The sequence below is a fragment of the Herpailurus yagouaroundi genome, unplaced genomic scaffold (assembly GCF_014898765.1).
Source record: "Herpailurus yagouaroundi ecotype Mexico unplaced genomic scaffold, PumYag 213, whole genome shotgun sequence".
In the NCBI taxonomy this organism is placed as follows: Eukaryota; Metazoa; Chordata; class Mammalia; order Carnivora; family Felidae; genus Herpailurus; species Herpailurus yagouaroundi.
In genome coordinates this window covers 10749103-10770237 of record NW_024412444.1, presented here as the reverse complement: position 1 = coordinate 10770237, position 21135 = coordinate 10749103, and the positions used below count along the sequence as shown (strand labels likewise).

The 21135-nt window shown below is 37.6% G+C and overlaps 1 protein-coding gene across 32 annotated transcripts in view; it reads left to right on the top strand.

Moving 5' to 3' along the window:
- Nucleotides 1-21135, top strand: part of SLMAP (sarcolemma associated protein) — a 157597-nt gene that overhangs the window by 133735 nt on the left and 2727 nt on the right. For 14 of the 32 annotated variants that reach the window (XM_040454687.1, XM_040454676.1, XM_040454681.1 and 11 more), the window contains 6 exons: nucleotides 5378-5500; nucleotides 6555-6629; nucleotides 8801-9121; nucleotides 9553-9670; nucleotides 14028-14199; nucleotides 18278-18412. In XM_040454687.1, the coding sequence (XP_040310621.1) occupies nucleotides 5378-5500; nucleotides 6555-6629; nucleotides 8801-9121; nucleotides 9553-9670; nucleotides 14028-14199; nucleotides 18278-18412 (944 nt within the window). Of the gene's footprint in view, nucleotides 1-5377; nucleotides 5501-6554; nucleotides 6630-8800; nucleotides 9122-9552; nucleotides 9671-14027; nucleotides 14200-18277; nucleotides 18413-20450; nucleotides 20541-21135 lie in introns of all 32 variants that reach the window. The other 18 variants (XM_040454688.1, XM_040454680.1, XM_040454673.1 and 15 more) reach the window with 3 other exon arrangements.

The window sequence follows — 21135 nt, the reverse complement described above, 5'->3', positions numbered from 1 at the left end:
TAAATGAAATGAGTAGGTCTCTTCCAAACTTATATGTATCTATATGGGTTCATGCTCCTTTAAAAAATGAAACTAGGGGTACCTGGGTGGCTCAGTTGGTTGAGGATTTAAGTCTTGATTTTGGCTCAGGTCATGATCCCAGAGTTGTAGGATTGAGCCCCACATTGGACCCTGCGCTGAGTGTGGAGCCTGCTTGGTATTCTTTCTCTGTCTCCCTCTGCCCCTTCCCCATTCCCACACTCTCTCTCTCTAAAATTAAAAAAAAATTTTTTTTAATGAAAGAAAATGCTATTGAACAATTAAGAGAACTTGTAAAGAGCTTATCAGTTTGCTTAGGTTTTACTGTCAAGCTCTTGAAATCAGGCAAGAGACCACTGTGCACTAGGAGTTAGATGTCAGGGGGTTAGATGCAGAGGCTTCAGCCTGGGCTTTAAAGGATGGGCAGGCTTGGAGGAGTAAAAGAGAATGCATGAGCAAAAGTGTGTGAGGAAAGTAGTCATGAGGCAGAGCTACTAAGGAGACTAGTAGGGATTGAGTATATTAGTGACTAGTGGAAAATAAGTAATGACTGGATTGTGGAGAAATTTAGAAGTCAGATAAAGATGTCTGCACTTGATACAAAAGAAAGTCAATATAGGTTCTTGATCTAAGTAAGAGAATTGCTTTAATATCCCCATGTAGGATAGAATGCAGAAGGGCAGGAAAGGTTAAGGGCAAGAATTTGGACAGAAATGATTGGTGCTTATTCTAAGATTGTAGCATTGGGATTGGTAATTTCACTTATCTTTTGTAATTATGAAAAATTTCAAACACAAGAAAAGTTGAAGAGTACCAAAAACACTCATATATTTATGATTCAACAGTTGTTAGTGTTTTGCCATATTTTCTTTATTTTGATTTTTTTCTTTTTTGTATGTATATGTAGATATGTGTTTTTAGAAATGCTTCTTTTAACTTTTTATTTTAGTAAAGTATTTTTTAAATTTTAAGTGTATTTATTTATTGAGAGAGAGAGAGAGAGAGCAAGCATGTGAGTGGAGGAGGGGCAGAGAGAGAGGAAGAGAATCCCAAGTGGGCTCCACGCTGTCAGCATGGAGTTCGGCATGGGGCTCAGTCTCACAAACCGTGAGATCATGACCTGAGCCGAAATCAAGACTTAAATGCTTAACCGACGGAGCCACCCAGGCACACCTTAACTTTTAATTCTAATACAGTTTCAGACTTAAAGAAAAGTTATAAGAATAGAACAAAGAATTCCATGTACTCTTCATCCAGATTTCTCCAAATGTTAACAGTTCACTGCATTTGCTGTTACCACTTTACAGGATTTGATTTATCCATCTCCTTCCCTCCTCCATCCACCTTCCTCTCTCTCCCTGACCAATTGAGAGTAGATTGCAGACCTGATAGCCTTTACTCCTGAATACTCCAGTGTTTATTTCCTGTTTCTCTTACATAGCCACCATATAACTTTCACAGTTAGGAAAGTAACATTGATATATTACATGATCACATTCACAGACCTTATTCACACACATCTTGTCAGTTGTGTCAATAATGTCTTTTATAAAGAAAAATAATGTCATTATAAGAGAATATCTTGAGTCATACATTGTATTCAGTATCATGTGTCTTTATTCTCCTTTAATCTGGAACAATTCCTCAGTCTTTGTGTTTCGTGACATTGACATTTTTGAAAAGCACGGTTATTTGTGCATTGTTCCTCAGTAATAATATTGGACATCATATCAAGTGACAACTGATGTTGAATTTTTCTGTCACTGGTGATGTTAACTTTGTATACATATCCTGTTACTTCTCAACTTTTATCTACTTAGTGGTAGCATCTACTGAGGCTTCTTGCCTGAATCAATTATTACTATAATAGTTGCCAAATAGTAATTTCCTAATTCTCATTCCTTCTACATATTTGTCAGCTGGCTTTCTAATATAAGGAAAAATTTTCTTCTCTTCCCTTCCCTCCCTCTCTTCCTTCTTTCTTTCCTTCCTTCCTTTATTTATATCATTGTGACATCATGGACTAATGTGTTATTCAGTGGCTTATAACCTTTCTTTGTCATTATTTATTTTGATGCTCACATTGCCCCATGTTTGGCCAGTGGGAGCCCCTTGTATCTTTTCAACATGAACCAACCATTCTTCGAACCCTTTCCTACTTTCTGACCCAAAAGATGTTTTACGTTCATCTTGTACTTTTCCTACCCTTAGCAGTGAAATCAACAATTTCTCCAAAGAGCTCTAGTTCTCTTTCAGTGGAGAATAGTATTTAGAAACTAAGATCTGAGTATTTGGTGTGTTCATTGCTTCTAGGCCCACTCAGCAGACATTTAAGAAATAGATGTGCACATATACTTATGCCCACACATATGTGTATGTGTATATATACAGCCTCATGTACCTATATTTATTTCTACATCTACATTTGTCTACACATTCAGATCTATTTGAGTTCATACTCTAATTCGTACCCTACACCACAGGATTAATTTCGTCTTCCCTGTTTCCATATCTTTAATTCTATTCTCCAATGATGAGAAACCTGGCTCTCTTTATCTATAGTATTTATTTGATCACTTTTAGAATATACAAAAAGCAGTTTCAGAGGTACTAATCAATGCTTCTGTGGAAGAGAACTCTACGTATAGATTTGTTTGCTCTTGGTTATCAAATTATTAAGATGGAACAGTAGTTCTCAACGTGGAGCAGTTTTATCCCCAGAGGGACATTTGGCAATATATGGAAACGTTTTGGTTATTACAACTCAGAAGGAATGCTACTGGCATCTAATGAGTAGGGACCAGGGAAACTACTAAACATCTCACAATTGGCAGCTCTTTCTGCCCATGGATCCTGTCCCTGTGCTTTAATAAAATCACCTTTTTGCACCAAAAAAACAAAAGAAAAACAAAAACCCATGTCACAATCCACAGGACAGCCTCCTGAATAAAGCATTATTCAGCCCCAAATGTCAAAAGGGCTAAGTTAAAAAAAAAAACACACAAACAGTGGCACCTGGTTGGCTCAGTTGGTTGAGCATCTGGCTCTTGATTGCGGCTCAGGTCATGATCTCACAGTTCCTGGGATAGAGCCCCACATTGGGCTGTGGAGCCTGTTTGGAATTCTGTCTCTCCTTCTCTGTCTGCCCCTCCTCCTCCCTCTCTTTCTCTCTTTCTCTCTCTCAAAATAAATAAAATATAACTTAGGGGTGCCAGGGTGGCTCAGTCAGTTAAACAGCCAACTTTGGCTCTGGTCATGATCTCACAGTTCCTGAGTTCGAGCCCCATGTTGGGCTTGCTGCTGTCAGTGCAGGGCTCACTTCAGATCCTCTGTCTCCCTCTCTCTCTCTCTCCCCCTTCCCCACTCTTGTGTGCTCTATCTCTCTCAAATAAACATTTGAAAAATAAATAAATAAACGGGGGCGCCTGGGTGGCTCAGTTGGTTAAGCATCCAACTTCAGCTCAGGTCATGATCTCATAGTTCGTGGGTTCGAGCCCCATATTGGGCTCTGTGCTGACAGCTTGGAGCCTGGAACCTACTTTGGATTCTTTGTCCCCTTCACTCTCTGCCTCCCCCCATCTCGTGTGTGTGTGTGTGTGTGTATGTGTGTGTGTGTGTGCGCACGCGCGCACATGCACACTCTCAAAAATAAATATTAAAAACTTTTTCTTAAGATAAAAAATAAATAAAAATAAAATTTAAACACACACACACAGAGAACCAAGAAATTATCCACTGAAGGATTTTATGTAGTTTTTGGTGTGTGTTTTTTTTTTTTTTTTGCTAACCCACTTGAAAATAAGGTGCAGGCATCATGACATATCCCTCCTAAATACTCCTGACAATAACGACATTGTCTTACGTAATGACAAATCCAGAGATGGGCAGCTGGGACTTTTGCAGACTCTAATGTGTGGTGTTAGAAGAGAAATTTTGTAGTTGCTGTGACAGTGCTCCTGCCAACTGTAAAATCTCTCTCTGTTTACATGCCTCCCTCTTTACCAAGAGACCATTTGAAGGAAGAATTGATAGGTTGACTAGAATAAATGAAACCAAGCTCAAAATTACTTTTCCCTGCAGGAAGAAGTAGGATATAGTCTAGGAGTATGAAAATATTGGTATGTAACATCTAAGACCAGCTGTAATCATATTGTAAACTTTTATTTTTAGCTTTTTTTTTTTTTTAAGATTTTATTTTTAAGTAATCTCTATACCCAACCTGGGGCTCAAACTTACAACCCCGATGCTTTACCAACCAAGCCAGCTAGGTGCCCCTCTTGGCTCTTTTTTTAGTAGTTATGCCTGACCTACTTGTAAGCCAAAGTAATAGTCAAATAGAATGCACTAGAAGAATGTGGTCTAACTGATAATATACTTATTTCAGGCAGTGTTCAATAGCAGAAAATTTGGGGGCACCTGGGTGACTCAGTCAGTTAAAGCATCCAACTCTTGATTTCAGCTCAGGTTATGATCCCAGGATCGTGAGATTGAGCCCTGTTTCGGGTTCTGCTCTGACAGCACAGAGCCTGCTTGGGATTCTCTCTCTGCTCCTCTTCGTTCACACTCATGTGCTTTCTCTCTCTCTCTGTCTCTATCTCTGTCTCTGCTCTCTCTCTCTCTGTCTCTTACACACACACACACACACACACACACACACACACACACACACACACATAAATAAATAAACTTTAAAAAAATTGCAAAAAATTTTAATACAGTAAAAGATGAGCAGAGTGACGAGAGGAAAGACATTAAAGGACGGGGCATATTTGAGACGTAATGCTGGATCTAATTTATTTTGATAAAATCATTTAGATTACATCATTTAATTATTGAGCAGGTATTTGTTGTGTGTGTAGCATTGGGGAAATACTGATGACAAAGTGAGAATGGTGGAGATTTCTTATTATGTTTCCCACAACTGGGGAAATAATGCTAAAATACTTTTTCTTGAAGAAAAGTTTGTTTTTGTTTTCCATTTCCAGTTCCAAGTGAAATTTTACTGACTTGTTATCAAGCAATTTCAAAATAAAGAAGACTGGCATTATGCCCATCTTACTGAATGTCAAGCCTTACATGAGCTCTACATGAGTGAAATGTATAACTTAGTATATATTAATATGTTTTATAATACCATTGCTATGAATTACTAATATATATTTAACTGTACTTGTGTTCTTTGTCCAGGGCAAAATGACTAAAATGCTTAATATAATTTGCTTCTAAATTTTACTTAACTTAGTTGTGCTATGTTCTTTAACTGTGCATGTCTAAACATGAAAAAGATGGCTAATACGTGGATGTAGAGGTTATAGTGTGATACTGACTCTTGCTTTTAAAATAAACATATTTTTGTCAGATGACTTGCAGGGCGCACAGTCAGAAATTGAGGCAAAACAAGAAATTCAGCATCTGCGCAAGGAATTGATTGAAGCCCAGGAACTAGCTAGAGCAAGTAAACAAAAATGCTTTGAACTTCAAGGTGAGATCAAGATTACTTTGATTCATTCTTTAGGGGACGTGGAAGCAATGTGATATCACTGAATCCAGAGGCGTGGTATCTTGTTCCAGATCCACAGTGTTATTGGATATGTGATCTTGGAACATTCATTCACTTACCCTCCCTGAACTGGTATTTCAGATCAATAAAATGGGGAGAGTCCCAGTTGCTCTACTTCGTTCCATTGTTGATGTGAAGATCAAGAAGGATCTGTACCAATAAAAGATCTTAACAGTTGATATAAAGTACAACAAAAGGAAAAAACATCATGTATTTCACTTTCAAAGTTTTAGTTACACCTAATGTTGGCTCCTCAGTAGAAGATGAGGGAAGTTTACATTCCCTGTGATTTTATAGTGTATTCTTCAGTAAATGGGAGGAACCAGGCAAGATAAAAGTATAGAATCTCTCGCTGTGTCCCAACCACTTTCTTTTCTAGTAGTTTACTTATCCATAGTGTCATAGGCCGGTGGTGTCATAACTGTTATTCTCCAGAGCTTACATTTCCATATCTTCGCAATAACTACCTAGTTGCAGTCACTAGTATCTTAGAAAGTTTTAGCAAAACAAAGAGAAAATAAGTGGCCTGTGGAGTCCTCATTGTTCTCTAAGATGGTCTTCCTGATCTGGAGGAAGATTCACATCCCCAGGAGGAACTCAGAACTTTCTGTTAGTCAGTACTTAACTTACCAAGTGCTTGACGGTAAACATAAGGGTTTTAAGTTTGTTTTTAAAACTTAAGCTCAAAAATGCTGATTAACAACTAGCAAGAATGCTTCTCATGTAAAAAATAGCACATATTATCTTGTTGATACAAGGTCTAGAAAACTCTGCTATTCAATTGAATAGATTTATTACTACTCTTTTGTGCTCCTAAAATCTTTAAACTATCTAACAGCTAATACTGATAATACTTACTCCTTAGCTTTTGTTTCCTTCTTAGAAACAAAATTTAATTTCTTAGAAATTTCCAGCTGCTCAATTCTGAATACTTCCATTAACTCACAAAATTAGATATACTGTATTTTATTTTTAGCTCTTTTGGAAGAAGAAAGAAAAGCCTATCGAAATCAAGTTGAGGAGTCCAGTAAACAAATACAGGTTCTTCAAGGTATGGAACACCTCGGGGTTATTAGGGTTTATTATGGTTTGTTAGTAGTGATTCAAAAGGAATGGAAAGTAAGAGTTGGGAGGATTCCCATTTTTCATGTCTTTGGTTTGTCCCTAGAATCTGAGACTATAATTAGACCTCTGGATAGGCTTTTTTTTTTTTTAAGAAGATATAAGAGAAGATCCCCTAGTACTCCAATAGTAGATACTTCGATTGGGAAGAACATAGGTGAAGACATGGGTTTGGTAAAACTGTCACTTTCAGGGTTATGTAGTGAGTTACTACACAGGGGGCCTTTGGACAGGACACCAATTTGAACTGCTCTGTGCATCAGCACTTCTAGCTTGATGACATCATTTCTAATACACATAACACACTTGCATTACAACAAAAATTATATATCACATGGAAGAGCACAATGATCCCTGCCCTGCCTTCATTGGTAGAAGCTGTTCTTCATACCCACCATTTTGCTTTCTCTTTGTGTGGGCTATCCAGAAATGACCAGAAAGATCCCTGCCTGCCAAAGGTTTTCTTCTAACCAGAGTTCCTGTTACTGTTAGGTTCTAATTGTGAGAGCCCTAGGAGAAACCTTTCTTTCCCCTCCTATTGTAAAATTCCTAAAGCAAAATTAATTTGTCTTCACTGTCAAAGAAAGAACTAATGTTATTTTAAAGTTTTAGTTTGAGATGTAGGGTCAGAAGAAATTAAATAGTCAAGCAATCTCAGTTCAGAAAAAAAAAGAAATCACTGTCTGAGGCCTGTGATATTTGCCCTAAAATATCCCTGAGAAAAAGCAGTCTTCTGGGTTTTATTTTTGAGTGGGAATTTGAGTTATTTAAAAATTTAAGTTTTATTATGGTCAAGTTAGAATTTCTGGGATAGATTGTATATTTTTTTGAATAGAAAATTCTTTAAGCTCATTATAATTTAATGTTTTTATCCATTAGCTTATATAATCTGATTTCAATCTATATTTCCATTCTATACTGTATATGGGCAATTTTCCCTAAAGATTCTATAACTAGGGCTGCCTTTTGGCTTAAAGTTGTCTTACCTAGTCATCATTGAGTGCCCCCTAGTGCCAGTATGTGTATTTCATGACTTCATCCGCAAATGTATGGTCCTGTTCATCTCTGGCCATCATGTCTTTTCAGATTTTGAACCTGTTAACCTCTCAATGCTTCCTGCAAACTTTTTAAAAGGCCTAATTTTTTTAATGCTTATTTATGGAGCAGCCTTACCCTTTCTCAGCCTTTCTTCTTAATTATTCTTCCTTTTCTACCCTAAGGAATTTTTCTACCTATAGTTTTCTTGTGTTATAGTAACCAAGACTAGTTTTCTAGTTCTGAACCAAGTATTTTATACAGATTGTTTCCAGTTCAAGTCTTGAGGGCACAAGACTAAATCTTAAAAATACACCTCCTTGATTAGGCAAGCATTCATTAATGTTGTCAGTTCATTAATTCAACCAATAATTCTTGGTTGTTTGCTAGTACTAAAGATAGAGTATGCAAGAGATGTACAGTCAGTGGAAAAGATAAACAGTAAGCAAATATATAATGTGATATCCAATAAAGGCAGAGTAGTAGGCTAGAGAATGAGAGGGCTATTTTTAGATAAGGCATCAGAGAAAGCTTCTTTAAGGAATTGATATTGACAGAAAATTGAATCAAGAACATCAAACTAATGCATACCATCTGACCAAGCAATTCTGTGTTTAGGAATTCACTCTAAGAAAAAAATCAGGCTTGCGTTATAAGCAGTATTTTTTATAGTAATTAAAAACTGAACAGCCTAAAATATTTAAAATAAAGGATTAGTCAAAGAAGTCACAGTGTAACTTTTTTGTTATTAAAAGATATTCATCACCAATAGGATAGAGAACACCATATATGTTAGAATCCCTCTGTTTTTGCTTTTATATGTGTATAATTACATATAAAAAATCCAGAAGAATAAATACCAAATGTCAGAAGCAACTTTCTCTGTGTGAGAGAAATAAAAAGATCACTTTGGTTTTTTTACTCTCTGTATTTCTGTATTTTGACATTTCTGCATTAAACATGGATTGCTTGTATAGTTTGTGATAACTACAGTCTTATTTGGGCAGTTCATTTATTTGTAATTGCTTTGGACATAGAAAATGACAGATAAATATCCTTTTGTAGCCCAACTACAGAGGTTACACATCAATATTGAGAATCTCCGGGAGGAGAAGGACAGTGAAATCACAAGCACTCGAGATGAACTGCTTAGTGCCCGGGATGAAATTTTACTCCTTCATCAAGCAGCAGAAAAGGCTGCCTGTGAGCGGGACACTGACATTGCCTCATTACAAGAAGAGCTTAAGAAGGTGCGAGCTGAGCTTGAGCGGTGGCGGAAAGCAGCGTCTGAATATGAGAAAGAAATCACAAGTCTACAAAATAGTTTTCAGCTTCGATGTCAGCAGTGTGAGGACCAGCAGAGAGAGGAAGCAACAAGGCTACAAAGTGAGTACACGTATTTTACATAAAACTCTTAATTCTTGACAGTGATAATTTGCACAAAATAACCATTTGGACCATTTTCTCTTTAGTCCAACAACGTGGACTAAAAACTATAAAGCGATGTTTTTATATTGGGGCTATAAAAATTCTCCAGGTCTGCAAGTTCTACAATAAATTGACATTTTTTACAATATTTTATTTAAATACTATTAGAATTATTTGCCATATAAAAGTGAATGGGAAGAAAATATTACTGAAGTTCAAGGTGATGGGACTTACCTGAGATATAGATGCAAAATAAACAGGAATCAAAAAATAGCCATGTATTTGGTGGGGGGAAAGGTATGTTTTTCTCTGAAATATTTCCCTTATCCTCTGAATTATTATGGAAATTATGTTCCTATATTAATGAATATGTTTTGGGACTATTTTAGGTGAACTAGAGAAGTTGAGAAAGGAATGGAATGTATTGGAAACCGAATGCCATTCTCTAAAAAAGGAAAATGTTTTGTTATCGTCAGAACTGCAGCGACAAGAAAAAGAATTGCACAAGTACGCAAGAACTCTTTTTTAGCTTCAAAATATTTCTTTAATTTTCATCTATTTTTTTTTTTTTCAATGTTTATTTATTTTTGGGACAGAGAGAGACAGAGCATGAACGGGGGAGGGGCAGAGAGAGAGGGAGACACAGAATTGGAAACAGGCTCCAGGCTCTGAGCCATCAGCCCAGAGCCCGACGAGGGGCTCGAACTCACGGACCGCGAGATCGTGACCTGGCTGAAGTCGGACGCTTAACCGACTGCGCCATCCAGGCGCCCCTTAAATTTTCATCTAAATTAAATTTAAATTTTATACTTAAATACCTTTTGGGAGCAATGTTCAGCCAGACTCTTTTTGGCTATTTGACAAGTTATGCACACTAACTGAATACTTCAGCAGTGTTTTATTTTTACTTCTACCTTCATCCTACATGTCCTTTCCTTTTGGTGTACTCAAGGAATATATATTCATGGAATACAACTCCCCATACAAAGCCCTGAACAAGCAAACAGCAAAGATATATAATCAGTGATTGAATTTGTCCTATAAACTAAGTGATAAAAATTTCAAATACAAGTTGTTTTTCTTTCATACCAATGATCCCTTCTGTTAGTAAGGGTGATCAGAAGATTACTATAATAAAGAATTTGTAAGATTGAAAGATACAAATTCAGCTTTAGAATTTCACAGTTAGTTATATAAAGAGTAATAATATATAAGATCAATTATGTCTTTTTTTTTTTAATTTTTTTTTTAACGTTTATTTATTTTTGAGACAGAGAGAGACAGAGCATGAACAGGGGAGGGTCAGAGAGAGGGAGACACAGAATCTGAAACAGGCTCCAGGCTCCGAGCTGTCAGCAGAGCCCGACGCGGGGCTCGAACTCACGGACCGCGAGATCATGACCTGAGCCGAAGTCGGCCGCTCAACCGACTGAGCCACCCAGGCGCCCCTCAATTATGTCTTTCTAATATCCAGTACCTTACAAACAAACCAACGAAGGCAATAAATTTATTCCAGCAAATTTAGTGGACTCCTGCTTCCCCACCAACATTTGATGTATAGTTTGAAGTTAATTTCTTCCTGGGGCTCCTAGATGGCTCAGTCAGTTAAGCGTCTGACTTCCGCTCAGGTCATGATCTCACGGTTTGTGGGTTCGAGCCCTGTGTCAGGCTCTGTGCAGACAACTCAGAGCCTAGAACCTGCTTAGAATTCTGTATCTCCCTCTCTCTCTCTACCCCTCCACCACTTGTGCTCTGGCTCTCATAAATGAATAAACATTTAAAAAAAATTAAAATCAAGCTCTTAAAAATTTGATCCATTCCATATTTTTATTTAAACAATTTTATGTTCTAATTCAGAATGCGAAAGTAGTACATGTTTACTACATTAAAAAAATTTTAATGTTTATTTTTTGAGAGAGAGACAGACATAGAGTGCAAGTGGGGGGGGGGGGCAAGAGAGTGGGAGACACAGAATCTGAAGCAGGATCCAGGCTCCCAGCTGTCAGCACAGAGCCCAATGCAGGGCTTGAACCCACGAACCATGAGATCATGATTTGAGCTGAAGTTGGACGCTTAACCGGCTGAGCCACCCAGATGCCCCTGTACATGTTTATTATTGAAGTTACTCTTAATTAATCCATCTCCCTCCCCACAATACACCATAAATGGGAGTCCTTACTCTCCTGTTAACCTTGTGTTTATATCCTCAAGAGCATCAAGGTTAGCAAAAACTTAGTGATCAAGGTAAGTTCCCATAAAAATAAGCTTTAGGGGAAAACAATAAAGAAAGGACTAGATATATCAGAAAATGGTAAGCCTCATCTGCTCCTAAAGAGTAGCAATTGCAGTAGATAATACATTTTGAAAAATCAAGAACGATTGAAGGAACAAGATGTGTAGATTTATTCTGTAAGATGGCTTCTTATAATACCATGTGTTATCAATACTATAAAACTTCTTTCTCTTTCAGTGTCCTATCTTTCCAGTCTTTTGTACATCTGTGCAATACACATTTATGTGTTATACTTTTTAAATGTTCAGAGATAATTAATAACAAAGAGTAAATATGTTTGTAACATCTAAAATTTTGTAAAAACAGTTCCAAAATCTGAACAGGACAAAATAAAGGCCCAGACACAACTATACACATGTGAATGTTTATGTATGTACCAACTGATGTTTGTGTTAACAGCACATTTGGGCAAGTTGTTTGGTATAAAGTGATTGTAAGGGAGGCAGACACGCTCAAATTCTTTATATTTGGAATCTTAGTGAATCCATTTAGTTTGGTATTCTATCATAAGCAAGAAATACTTATCTTTGGGGTGCCTGGGTGGCTCAGTTGGTTAAGCATCCAACTCTTGATCTCAATTCAGGTCCTGCCCCTGATGTTGGGTTCTACATTAGGAGTGAAGGCTACTTAAAAAAAAAAAAGAAAGAAGAAATACTGATCTTTGATTACTAATATTGATTATCTGAAATTATTCCTGCTTTGGGATTATTGACATTTTAAAGATTTATTTATTTATTTATTTATTTTTTTATTTTTGGGACAGAGAGAGACAGAGCATGAACGGGGGAGGGGCAGAGAGAGAGGGAGACACAGAATCGGAAACAGGCTTCAGGCTCTGAGCCATCAGTCCAGAGCCCGACGCGGGGCTCGAACTCACGGACCGCGAGATCGTGACCTGGCTGAAGTCGGACGCTTAACCGACTGCGCCACCCAGGCGCCCCGACATTTTAAAGATTTAAACCTGATCCCTCATTCTTAAGATGTAATTAATCGGAATCTGGCAGATTTTTAAGTGCTGTTTTTTTTTTTTTTTAATTTTTTTTTTTTTAACATTTATTTATTTTTGAGACAGAGAGAGACAGAGCATGAACAGGGGAGGGGCAGAGAGAGAGGGAGACACAGAATCTGAAATAGGCTCCAAGCTGTCAGCACAGAGCCCAACGCGGGGCTCGAACTCACGAACTGTGAGATCATGACCTGAGCTGAAGTCAGAAGCTTAACCGACCGAGCCACCCAGGCGCCCCTAAGTGCTGTTTTTTAAATTACTTCAAATTTTGTTGAAGCATCGAAAAGCAACAAACTCCTTATGAGTTAGAAACATACATCTTATAAAAATATTAGGTCCCAGAAGGGTGGAATATATTATTAGTCAAGGTTGTCTGCCTAAAGTCACAAACTATTTAAGACAAATTAATTCTGTTTCTTAAGCTTTTCTGGTTTAGTGGCCCTCTCAATTTATTTGGTAAGCCACCTCAGCATTTAAGGAGTGTTTAGAAGTTAGTCTTTCTTTACAGAGTCTTCTATGTCATTTAGTTCCTAGCTATATTGGGCTGACATCACACTCACCCCTAAGAATTGGCCTGGCATACAATCAGAATGGGATTTACGCTCCATAGTGCCTTGGTTAATAATATTGAGCCTGAATCTTATGATCCATTCTGAGAAGCATAAAACTGTCATTTTGAAAACTTTATTCTTCTTTAGCTATTTCTGTTGTAAATGGGAGCCACATTCTTTCAAACAGCTACACTATTTAGGTCTTTTGTTTTTTGTGATGCACAAGGAATTGAACAAAGAATTTCTGTTCATGCCTATCAAGCTGTTTTTGTAGTGTGTAAATTGGATTTTTTTACATCAAGTTATAAAAGTAATTATAGAATTTAAGCCGGAAAACAACCTCCAAAATTACTGAGTTCAATCTTCTTATTTGACGATGGAGGGCACTGAGACTCTCCTTGTGTTATTTGTGTCTGTGTAACATGGTGCCTGGCACAGATCTAAGAGCTTAGGAAATGCTTGCTCAGAGAAGTAAACTGCACCAATTAAGTGACTTGCTCAACATCTTACAACTTAATAGTGGCAGAGCTAGGGTCTAGAACCCAGCCTCCTGGTTCTTTGTTTCATGCTTTCTCCCCAATTTGGTGTGTCTTTTTTCTTTACTTGAATTGACAGTGGCTCCTAAGCTTTAAGTTTCTATTTGTCCAGTACTTAAGTAAATAAATAGTTGAAAAGTGTGCTATTTTCCTGGGGAAGCCCCACACTGTATCTTTTCATAATACAATTAATATAATGTGATGTAACAAAACATGCAGTTAGTCACCTCCTACTTCTACTTTCAAGATTTCAGCCTCTGTGTATATTTGATAATCTGAAAATAGAACACAGCTTTAAACATGCAATTTTTTAGTGTATAATGCTTTTTATTTATTGAATGTATCTTATTATTTTTTATGTACTTTTTCCTCCTCTGAAATTTACTCCATCCCTCCTAGTGAAATGTATAAGAAATTGGACTTCCTGCTATGTCTAGTTTCTACATGAATTGAATAACTGTTAATATTTATGTTGCAGTTCTCAGAAGCAGAGTTTAGAGCTTACCAGTGATCTCAGCATCCTTCAGATGACTAGGAAAGAGCTTGAGAATCAAGTGGGATCTTTGAAAGAACAGCATCTTCGGGATTCAGCTGATTTAAAAACTCTTCTCAGTAAGGCTGAAAACCAAGCAAAGGATGTACAGAAAGAGGTAAAGCGAAAAGACATTATGAGCCCAATTATGGTTGGACTTAAAGCCAAAAGCAAATCAGATATTCATGCTAGTTAGAAATAAAGGGAAGCAGAAGTCCCATTACCTGTCACAAAGTTGATAATTGGAGCATCTCTGCCTGGTGATTTCTAGCTGTGTATCATGGTCCATATATAGAGAATTCATTAGTAGACTTTGGTCTCAAAAATACAAATATACAAAATTACATTAAAATTTTTTCTCTACCAGTTAGTTGACTTATATGAGAAGCCCTTTGTACCAGATTCCTCAATTCATTGTTTATCTTTCAAAGACAATATCATATTTAATTTGGAATACTTTTGGAAAACAAAGTGGGGCCTTACCGTAATGCTGTCTAAACCCCTCAGTGAAACTGGCCTGAAAGTTACTTAAAATTCACCTCATAGCCAGCCAGCCAAACACAGATCCTGTGACCTTTTACTTTCTTCTCCCTCACCTCCACCCCTTTTTCCCCTTCTTCCCTTCTTCACAAATATGCATGCTCACTTTTCATATCATTTGGCCTAAAACCTTGACTTGATTTTGGAGTAGAGACCTCACCCAGCCTCTTTCTGAGCAAAACCTTGAAGTTGACAATGAGGCAATGAGAACTACATTCAGTCTTGCTACCTTATCCTCCCTGCATTGAGTCCTGGCCAGCCCAGGGGACAGAGAAGGCTGGTGCATCTTGACCTACTGGTCAGGGCCCACCCCAGTTATAGACTGACTCTCTCTCTCTCTCTCTCTCTCTCTCTCTCTCTCTCTCTCTTTTTAATGTTTATTTATTTTTGAGAGAAACAGAGAGTGCATGCACGAGGTAGGGAGGGGCATAGAGAGAGGGAGACGCAGAATCTGAAACAGGATCCAGGCTCAGAGCTGTCAGCACAGAGCCCGATGCAGGGCTTGAACTCATGAGCCTTGAGATCATGACCTGAGCCAAAGTCAGACAGTTAACTGAGTGAGCCACCCAGGCGCCCCAGCTGTAGACTCTCTTAAATGAAAGATTCATTATACATAGAAGGAAGTTGAAGACAACTCTTTGTCTTTAATAACAAATTTTCCCAAAATTGTTTTTAGAAGATCTGTTTAATCCAGTTTTTCTTTGCACTTCCCTTTCCTTGTAGTATCCTGAACGTGGACATGATTATTGTTCTTCTGTCTTCATGTTTGTTCTTAAAGAAAAAAAACTGTAACATTTTTTATTTACATGTGGCCATATTGATTTTGTAACATGTCGTTTTTATCTTCTGGCTAAGGATATGCATTTTGGGAGAAATCTCATTTAGTTGGAACACAAATTTTGTGCCAAAGTAAATATCCTAGTATTTAATACTGTAAGCACTTTGTGCCCTTCCAGTCCATATGCCATAGTCCTTTCAAAATCTGGGAAGAATGCTGTGGTTGCAAGATGACTCTGTTGTATGTTACTATGAATGCACTGGCCATTGTGTTGCATTATTTGTTTGCCTGTTTTTGGTCACTGAGCAATCAGTGAGAAATGCTTTAACTGCTTCCTCAAATGGCAGTGGCATGTTGTCACAGCATCTAAATTGTTGACAGCTCTGGATTGCATTAAATGCAGCGCATTTAAAAATATGTCTGAACTTGTCAATATGTTTCTTTTCTATTTTCTTGTTCAGTGTTTTCCATTGTGAAATGATGTGTAGTCATCACACTCCTTTGTAATGTAAAATTGCTTCTCTTTCTGTTTGTCCTGTCGTCAACTATTGGACACTAGTCTGTAACTAAAATGGTCTTTAATGAGATTCTTTTATCTGTGTAATCCACTGCAAATGAATTACTACTTTTTACTAATGCACATATATTCTCTTTCAACATTTCCCCTTTGTTCTCCTTTCTCTCATAGAATCATGCTTAATGTGCACAGTATCATGTATCTTCAGCACTGTAACAGGCTAAACTATTACAAGCTAAGCAAGCCAGATATGATTATTTTTATGAAGAAGAACCAAAGGTGTTGTTGGTAATATTGTGTGGTATTTCCCTCTTACTCAGAACTGAGCTCGTTTCTTACCTTCGAGTTAGAAAGCAAGATGGAGCAAAAATGATATCCAAGCCAGGTGTGAAACTAAGGCTGCAGAAGGTGACCTTTGTTCCAACAATTAAGTTTTATATACATGGCAACTTTTATTTGAACATTTAACCAAAAAGAAAGTACATAAGAAAGGAATTTTGAATCTTCAGTATTAAGAGGAAATAATGGTATATTATCTTTATATTTGATTAAAAGCATCTTTATACTTGAATTTAGTAGGGATATCTATAGCTTAAGAATTCATAAAATGTTGAGTATACAAGTCAGTCATGCAAAGACTGCCTCAGGAAAGTTGTTTGGCTTCACCACCTGGCTGTGGAGCAAGGGCCTGAGCCCTTGCACAGGCTGAAGGTAAACAGCAGGCACTCCCTGACTGGCTGCCTTCCTGTCACTCTGCTTCACACCCCCTGGAATGGAGAAATGATTAAGTGCTTTGGTGTAAAGGGCAAGCTGGATGTAAGAATAGTGGAAAAGGAACGTAAGGGAAAATTTAGGTCAGCAAAATCACTGTTAAGAATCAGATCATTGAGAACTGATTATGTTCTAAAAGACTAGTCTAGGTATGCTAAATTTGCTTTGGCAGCCTGCCAGCAGCCTTCCGCCTTCTGGAAGGAAGTCCACAGACCCCACAAAAAAAGTTGTCATAAAGTCCATGAATCTTACTCCTTGGTTCATTGTCTGGCATAATACCTGGCCTTTTCTGGGAATGTTGTTAGGTAACAGGGAGTTCCCTTCACATTTTACCTCCCTCTCTACACCCATATCTTTATTCCCATTTACTGGTGATCTCTCTGCTGACCCTAATCCCCCTGCTCGCACCTCTTCTGACTAATGTTTTTATACATTTGCATCCTGCTTCATATTTATCTTTGGAGTGCATAATGACGAGCTCCTAATTAATTACTCCAAAGTATTTGCATTATTCAGAAGCACCACGTAAAGGTCTTTTATTGAGAAATTTCTGGGATATAGGAGGAAAAAGGAGAAACCTTTCTGGTATGCTGGACCCATGGTATATTTATATTCTACTCAGCCATGTCTGTCTGTCTTCCTTCTAAAAACCTTCAGAGATGGGAGAGTGGGGCAATGGAGGCTGAGACAAAGGCATAACCAGCAGCAGAACGGTTTTTGTTCTGTGACTGGGAGCCCAGCTTTCATGTAAGATGCAGTATCTAGAAGTAGAACCAATCTAGAATTCTTGCCTCCTGGGCCATTTAAAGTCGGGGCAAACTATGCTGTGTCTTGCATTGACCTCACCAGTGTTCATAGGATACACAAGTCTGTCTGAACATTAAATTATATTCAGTGAACTGATTTTCAGAGCAAGAAGTGGCATGTTTCACTATAGAAAAGTATTTATCAGGAACAGCTTCTTAAAAATTATTTATTGATGCTTATAAGTTTTAGGTAGAAAGATAGAAATGCCTCAGTCATAGTGGTCAGTACTTTAGATCTATTTCTTTACTTCATTTGCCTAGAAATTCATTATCCAGAACACTTTAATACCCAGTGATGCTTGGGTAAAAGAAAGTCTGATGGGAGTTAATACTTTTTACTTCAAGACTAAAATAGCTTGGCTGACATTGGTTACCAGGATATAAACTCAGACTTCCTAATCTCACCATTTAATTAGCCTTCGGAGTTTTTCTTCACTTGCCTTTCTTTTGGCTCAGTTTGAAAATTACTTTACTTTTCTCCTCTAATTCACTTAATGGAAAGAGTGACCCTTTATATTAGAAACAGATGACACAATGGTGATCTCTCTCTCTCTCTCTCTTTTTTTTTTTTTAACTCCAGGGCCAGAAAGTTCTTACATAGAATAAAGTTAACATGAAAGACTTCCTATTATTAGTGAAAATGATTCTTATCCTCCTTAAAACAAAAAGGCTTGACTTTGGTGTTGCAGGTGGCTAAACAGGGTCTGGTATTAAGCCTGAAGAGAACCATAACTTCCTACCCATTTTAAGTTGAGTCTGCACACTCTTTTTTCTTTGCCTTTAGTATGAAAAGACACAGACTGTACTCTCAGAACTGAAGTTGAAGTTTGAAATGACTGAGCAGGAAAAACAATCAATCACAGATGAGCTCAAACAATGTAAAGACAACCTGAAGCTGCTCCGAGAGAAAGGAAATAATGTAAGTCTTTGCAAACTTGGCTTAGCTTTGACTGAGAGGCAGGTGAAAGCCCTGAGATAGAGTTTTCAGAAGACTTTATTACTGATTTGAGAAACTGAGGCCTGTAGTATGTAAACTAAGCTTTTCGTTATGAAATTCCATGATGGAATCATTGTACTCTCAAATTGTTGAGTAAAAATCTGCCCCTTTAACCTGTATCCCTATGAGAGCCTGAGGACTGCCTGGAGGAAGAGCCTTATTTGCAAGAAAATAATCTACCTAAGAACTGTCAGATTTTCCCCAGATGAATCTGAAGTTCTGTCACCAAGCCATCATCTGGCACTTCATTTCCCCTACTGGGAAATGAAGCACTGTACCACCAGGGACCCACCTAAGAAAGAGTAGTACATGTCGACTCCTCAGCACTTGGCTGTACCAAAAAATGGAGACCTAATTATGGTTTTCATTTTACACTAATAATGTTCTCACTAAGGCATATTCCCAAAAAGCTTGGCGTCTTTTTGACCTCCTATAAATATTAGGGAATACTTGGTGAGTTTCTGTAAAGCCGTGTGTGTGTGTGTGTGTGTGTGTGTGTGTGTGTGTGTGTGTGTGTGAGAGAGAGAGAGAGAGAGAGAGAGAGAGAGGGAGAGAGAGAGAGAGAGAGAAATTGGAACGTTTTCACATAAATTGAGTTTAATATTAATTTGTTTTTCATTTACTAGAAAGGCAGATAGTCTTTAAAAAGATGTTATACTAAATATATGTTGTGTTATTATATGTTTCGGTGATCATTGCCTTTGTGGGACCTAACTGATGGCTGTTCAGTGTAGTTGGTTGTGCTCTGACTTATTTCAAATCCCTGTCATGGCTTGGACACTGCAGTGGTGTAAGCCACACCCTTCCTACAGAGGAAAACACTCTGCTTAATTTTGCCACACAAGTACAAAAGAGTGATGTTGCATGGCCATTCAATTATGCAGTTGCACACAAAATGTTCATGAGTTGTGTCCAACTGTCCTTTGCTATTAGTTTTTTAGAATATAAAGTCTTGTTGCTTAGGCGGAAGCCTTTGAGAAGTTGATAAATTGGGAATGGAGGCTTTATGCTAAGCAAAATTGATTGCATTTATTTTGAAAATGTAGATTACAGACCTCTTCTGAAATCAGATCATAATGGTTTGGTTATTTCTCTCTTTTGTGTTAAATCATATCTTTCTGAATTTGGAATTTCAGTCCACCTTCTACTAAATTAACCTACGAAGACATCTAGCATAATCAGAATGGATACCCCTGTACTGTTTAGAACCTTTTCAAAAGTAACCTGGCTTTTATTATTTATAGTTGTATCAATAATTTGCCTAAAAGGTGAATTTCCTTTTTTTTTTTATCATATTAGACTTATGATAATAAATTTTTCTCTGCAGTAAAACTCATTGCAGTAACTCCATCCAATTTTAAAAATTAATTCTATTCTGGTAACATAACTGAAAGCCTTGAGACTCAACTGCCTGTCTTTATATATCAAATGTTTATCACACATTGTGTCAGATCTCTTGCTCAGTTTAGGAAGGATACATCACAGGGCATTTATTTTTAAGCTTGAAAGCAATACCATCTCAGGCAAGCGAGTTTTGGTTTTAAAAAAAGGTTTTGATGGAGGGATAAAATAAACTTTAGCCACTTCCAAGGGACTACATTGTCAAATAATGGATTCCAAATACAGAACAAAAAGAATGTACTGTCAAGCAGAGCGTTGGTCGCTGAAGTGTCGCCGTGGCTCTGTCTTAACATGCTACATTTCATTAGCGTGTTAGGGGCACCCACAGTGCCCATTGCTCCCAGATGTCCCTTTAAACTGGTGGTTACATACCGCAGTCTGTCATTCTGGATTGTATTAGATGTCTTTAAAATGTTTGAAATCAGTTCAAAACCTGAGTGCTATTACTTCTTTTACCTCAGTCTTCCTACCCTCCTTCCCACCTCCCGGGGTCTAAATCATCTTATCTGATTTTTTTTTCATAGCATAAAATGATTTTAATATCCCTTCCCTTCTTTAGCCTTCCATATTACAACCCGTCCCAGCCGTATTCATCGGCCTATTCCTGGCTTTCCTGTTTTGGTGTTTCGGTCCATTGTGGTAGAGAAAGGTACAAGCACTACTGTTGAGTCCTTGTCTGTTTGTCCCCGTCACCTGTTTGTGCCATATTTGTAATATAGTGCATGGCAGAATCACACAGGTATTTTGTTACCTGAAGCAAACCCTTCATTTAGTATGCCATGTATTGTGTCATACAAATGAACTGAACAATCAACTAATCACATAACATTTTGTCTTGTTTCCTTTGTAGTGATGCTAACCATGAATTAATTCCAACCTAACCAGTTGTTAATGTGCTGCCTTTAACTGAGTCTTTGTCTCTAGCAAACCGGAATACACTATGAATTGTTGCAATATTAGCACCCCCCTTCCCAATTACGTTTAATCAGATTTGAATGAGAAATGAAGCGTTTGCCTCTTTGAAGTTTTCAGCCAGCTTTCTTCCCCCTCCTCCTTTCCCTCTTCTTTTCTGTAGTGTAGAATTTCTTCATTTCAACCCTTTGCCTGTATTTATACTGTGGCTATGAAGATGAAAAAGGATGAGATTAGCATAATGGACCAGTGGCTCATGATCTCAACCCGTGTGCATTTACTTATGCGAGTATAAACCTAGCCCATATCTTTCTGAGACGTGATCTGCAACA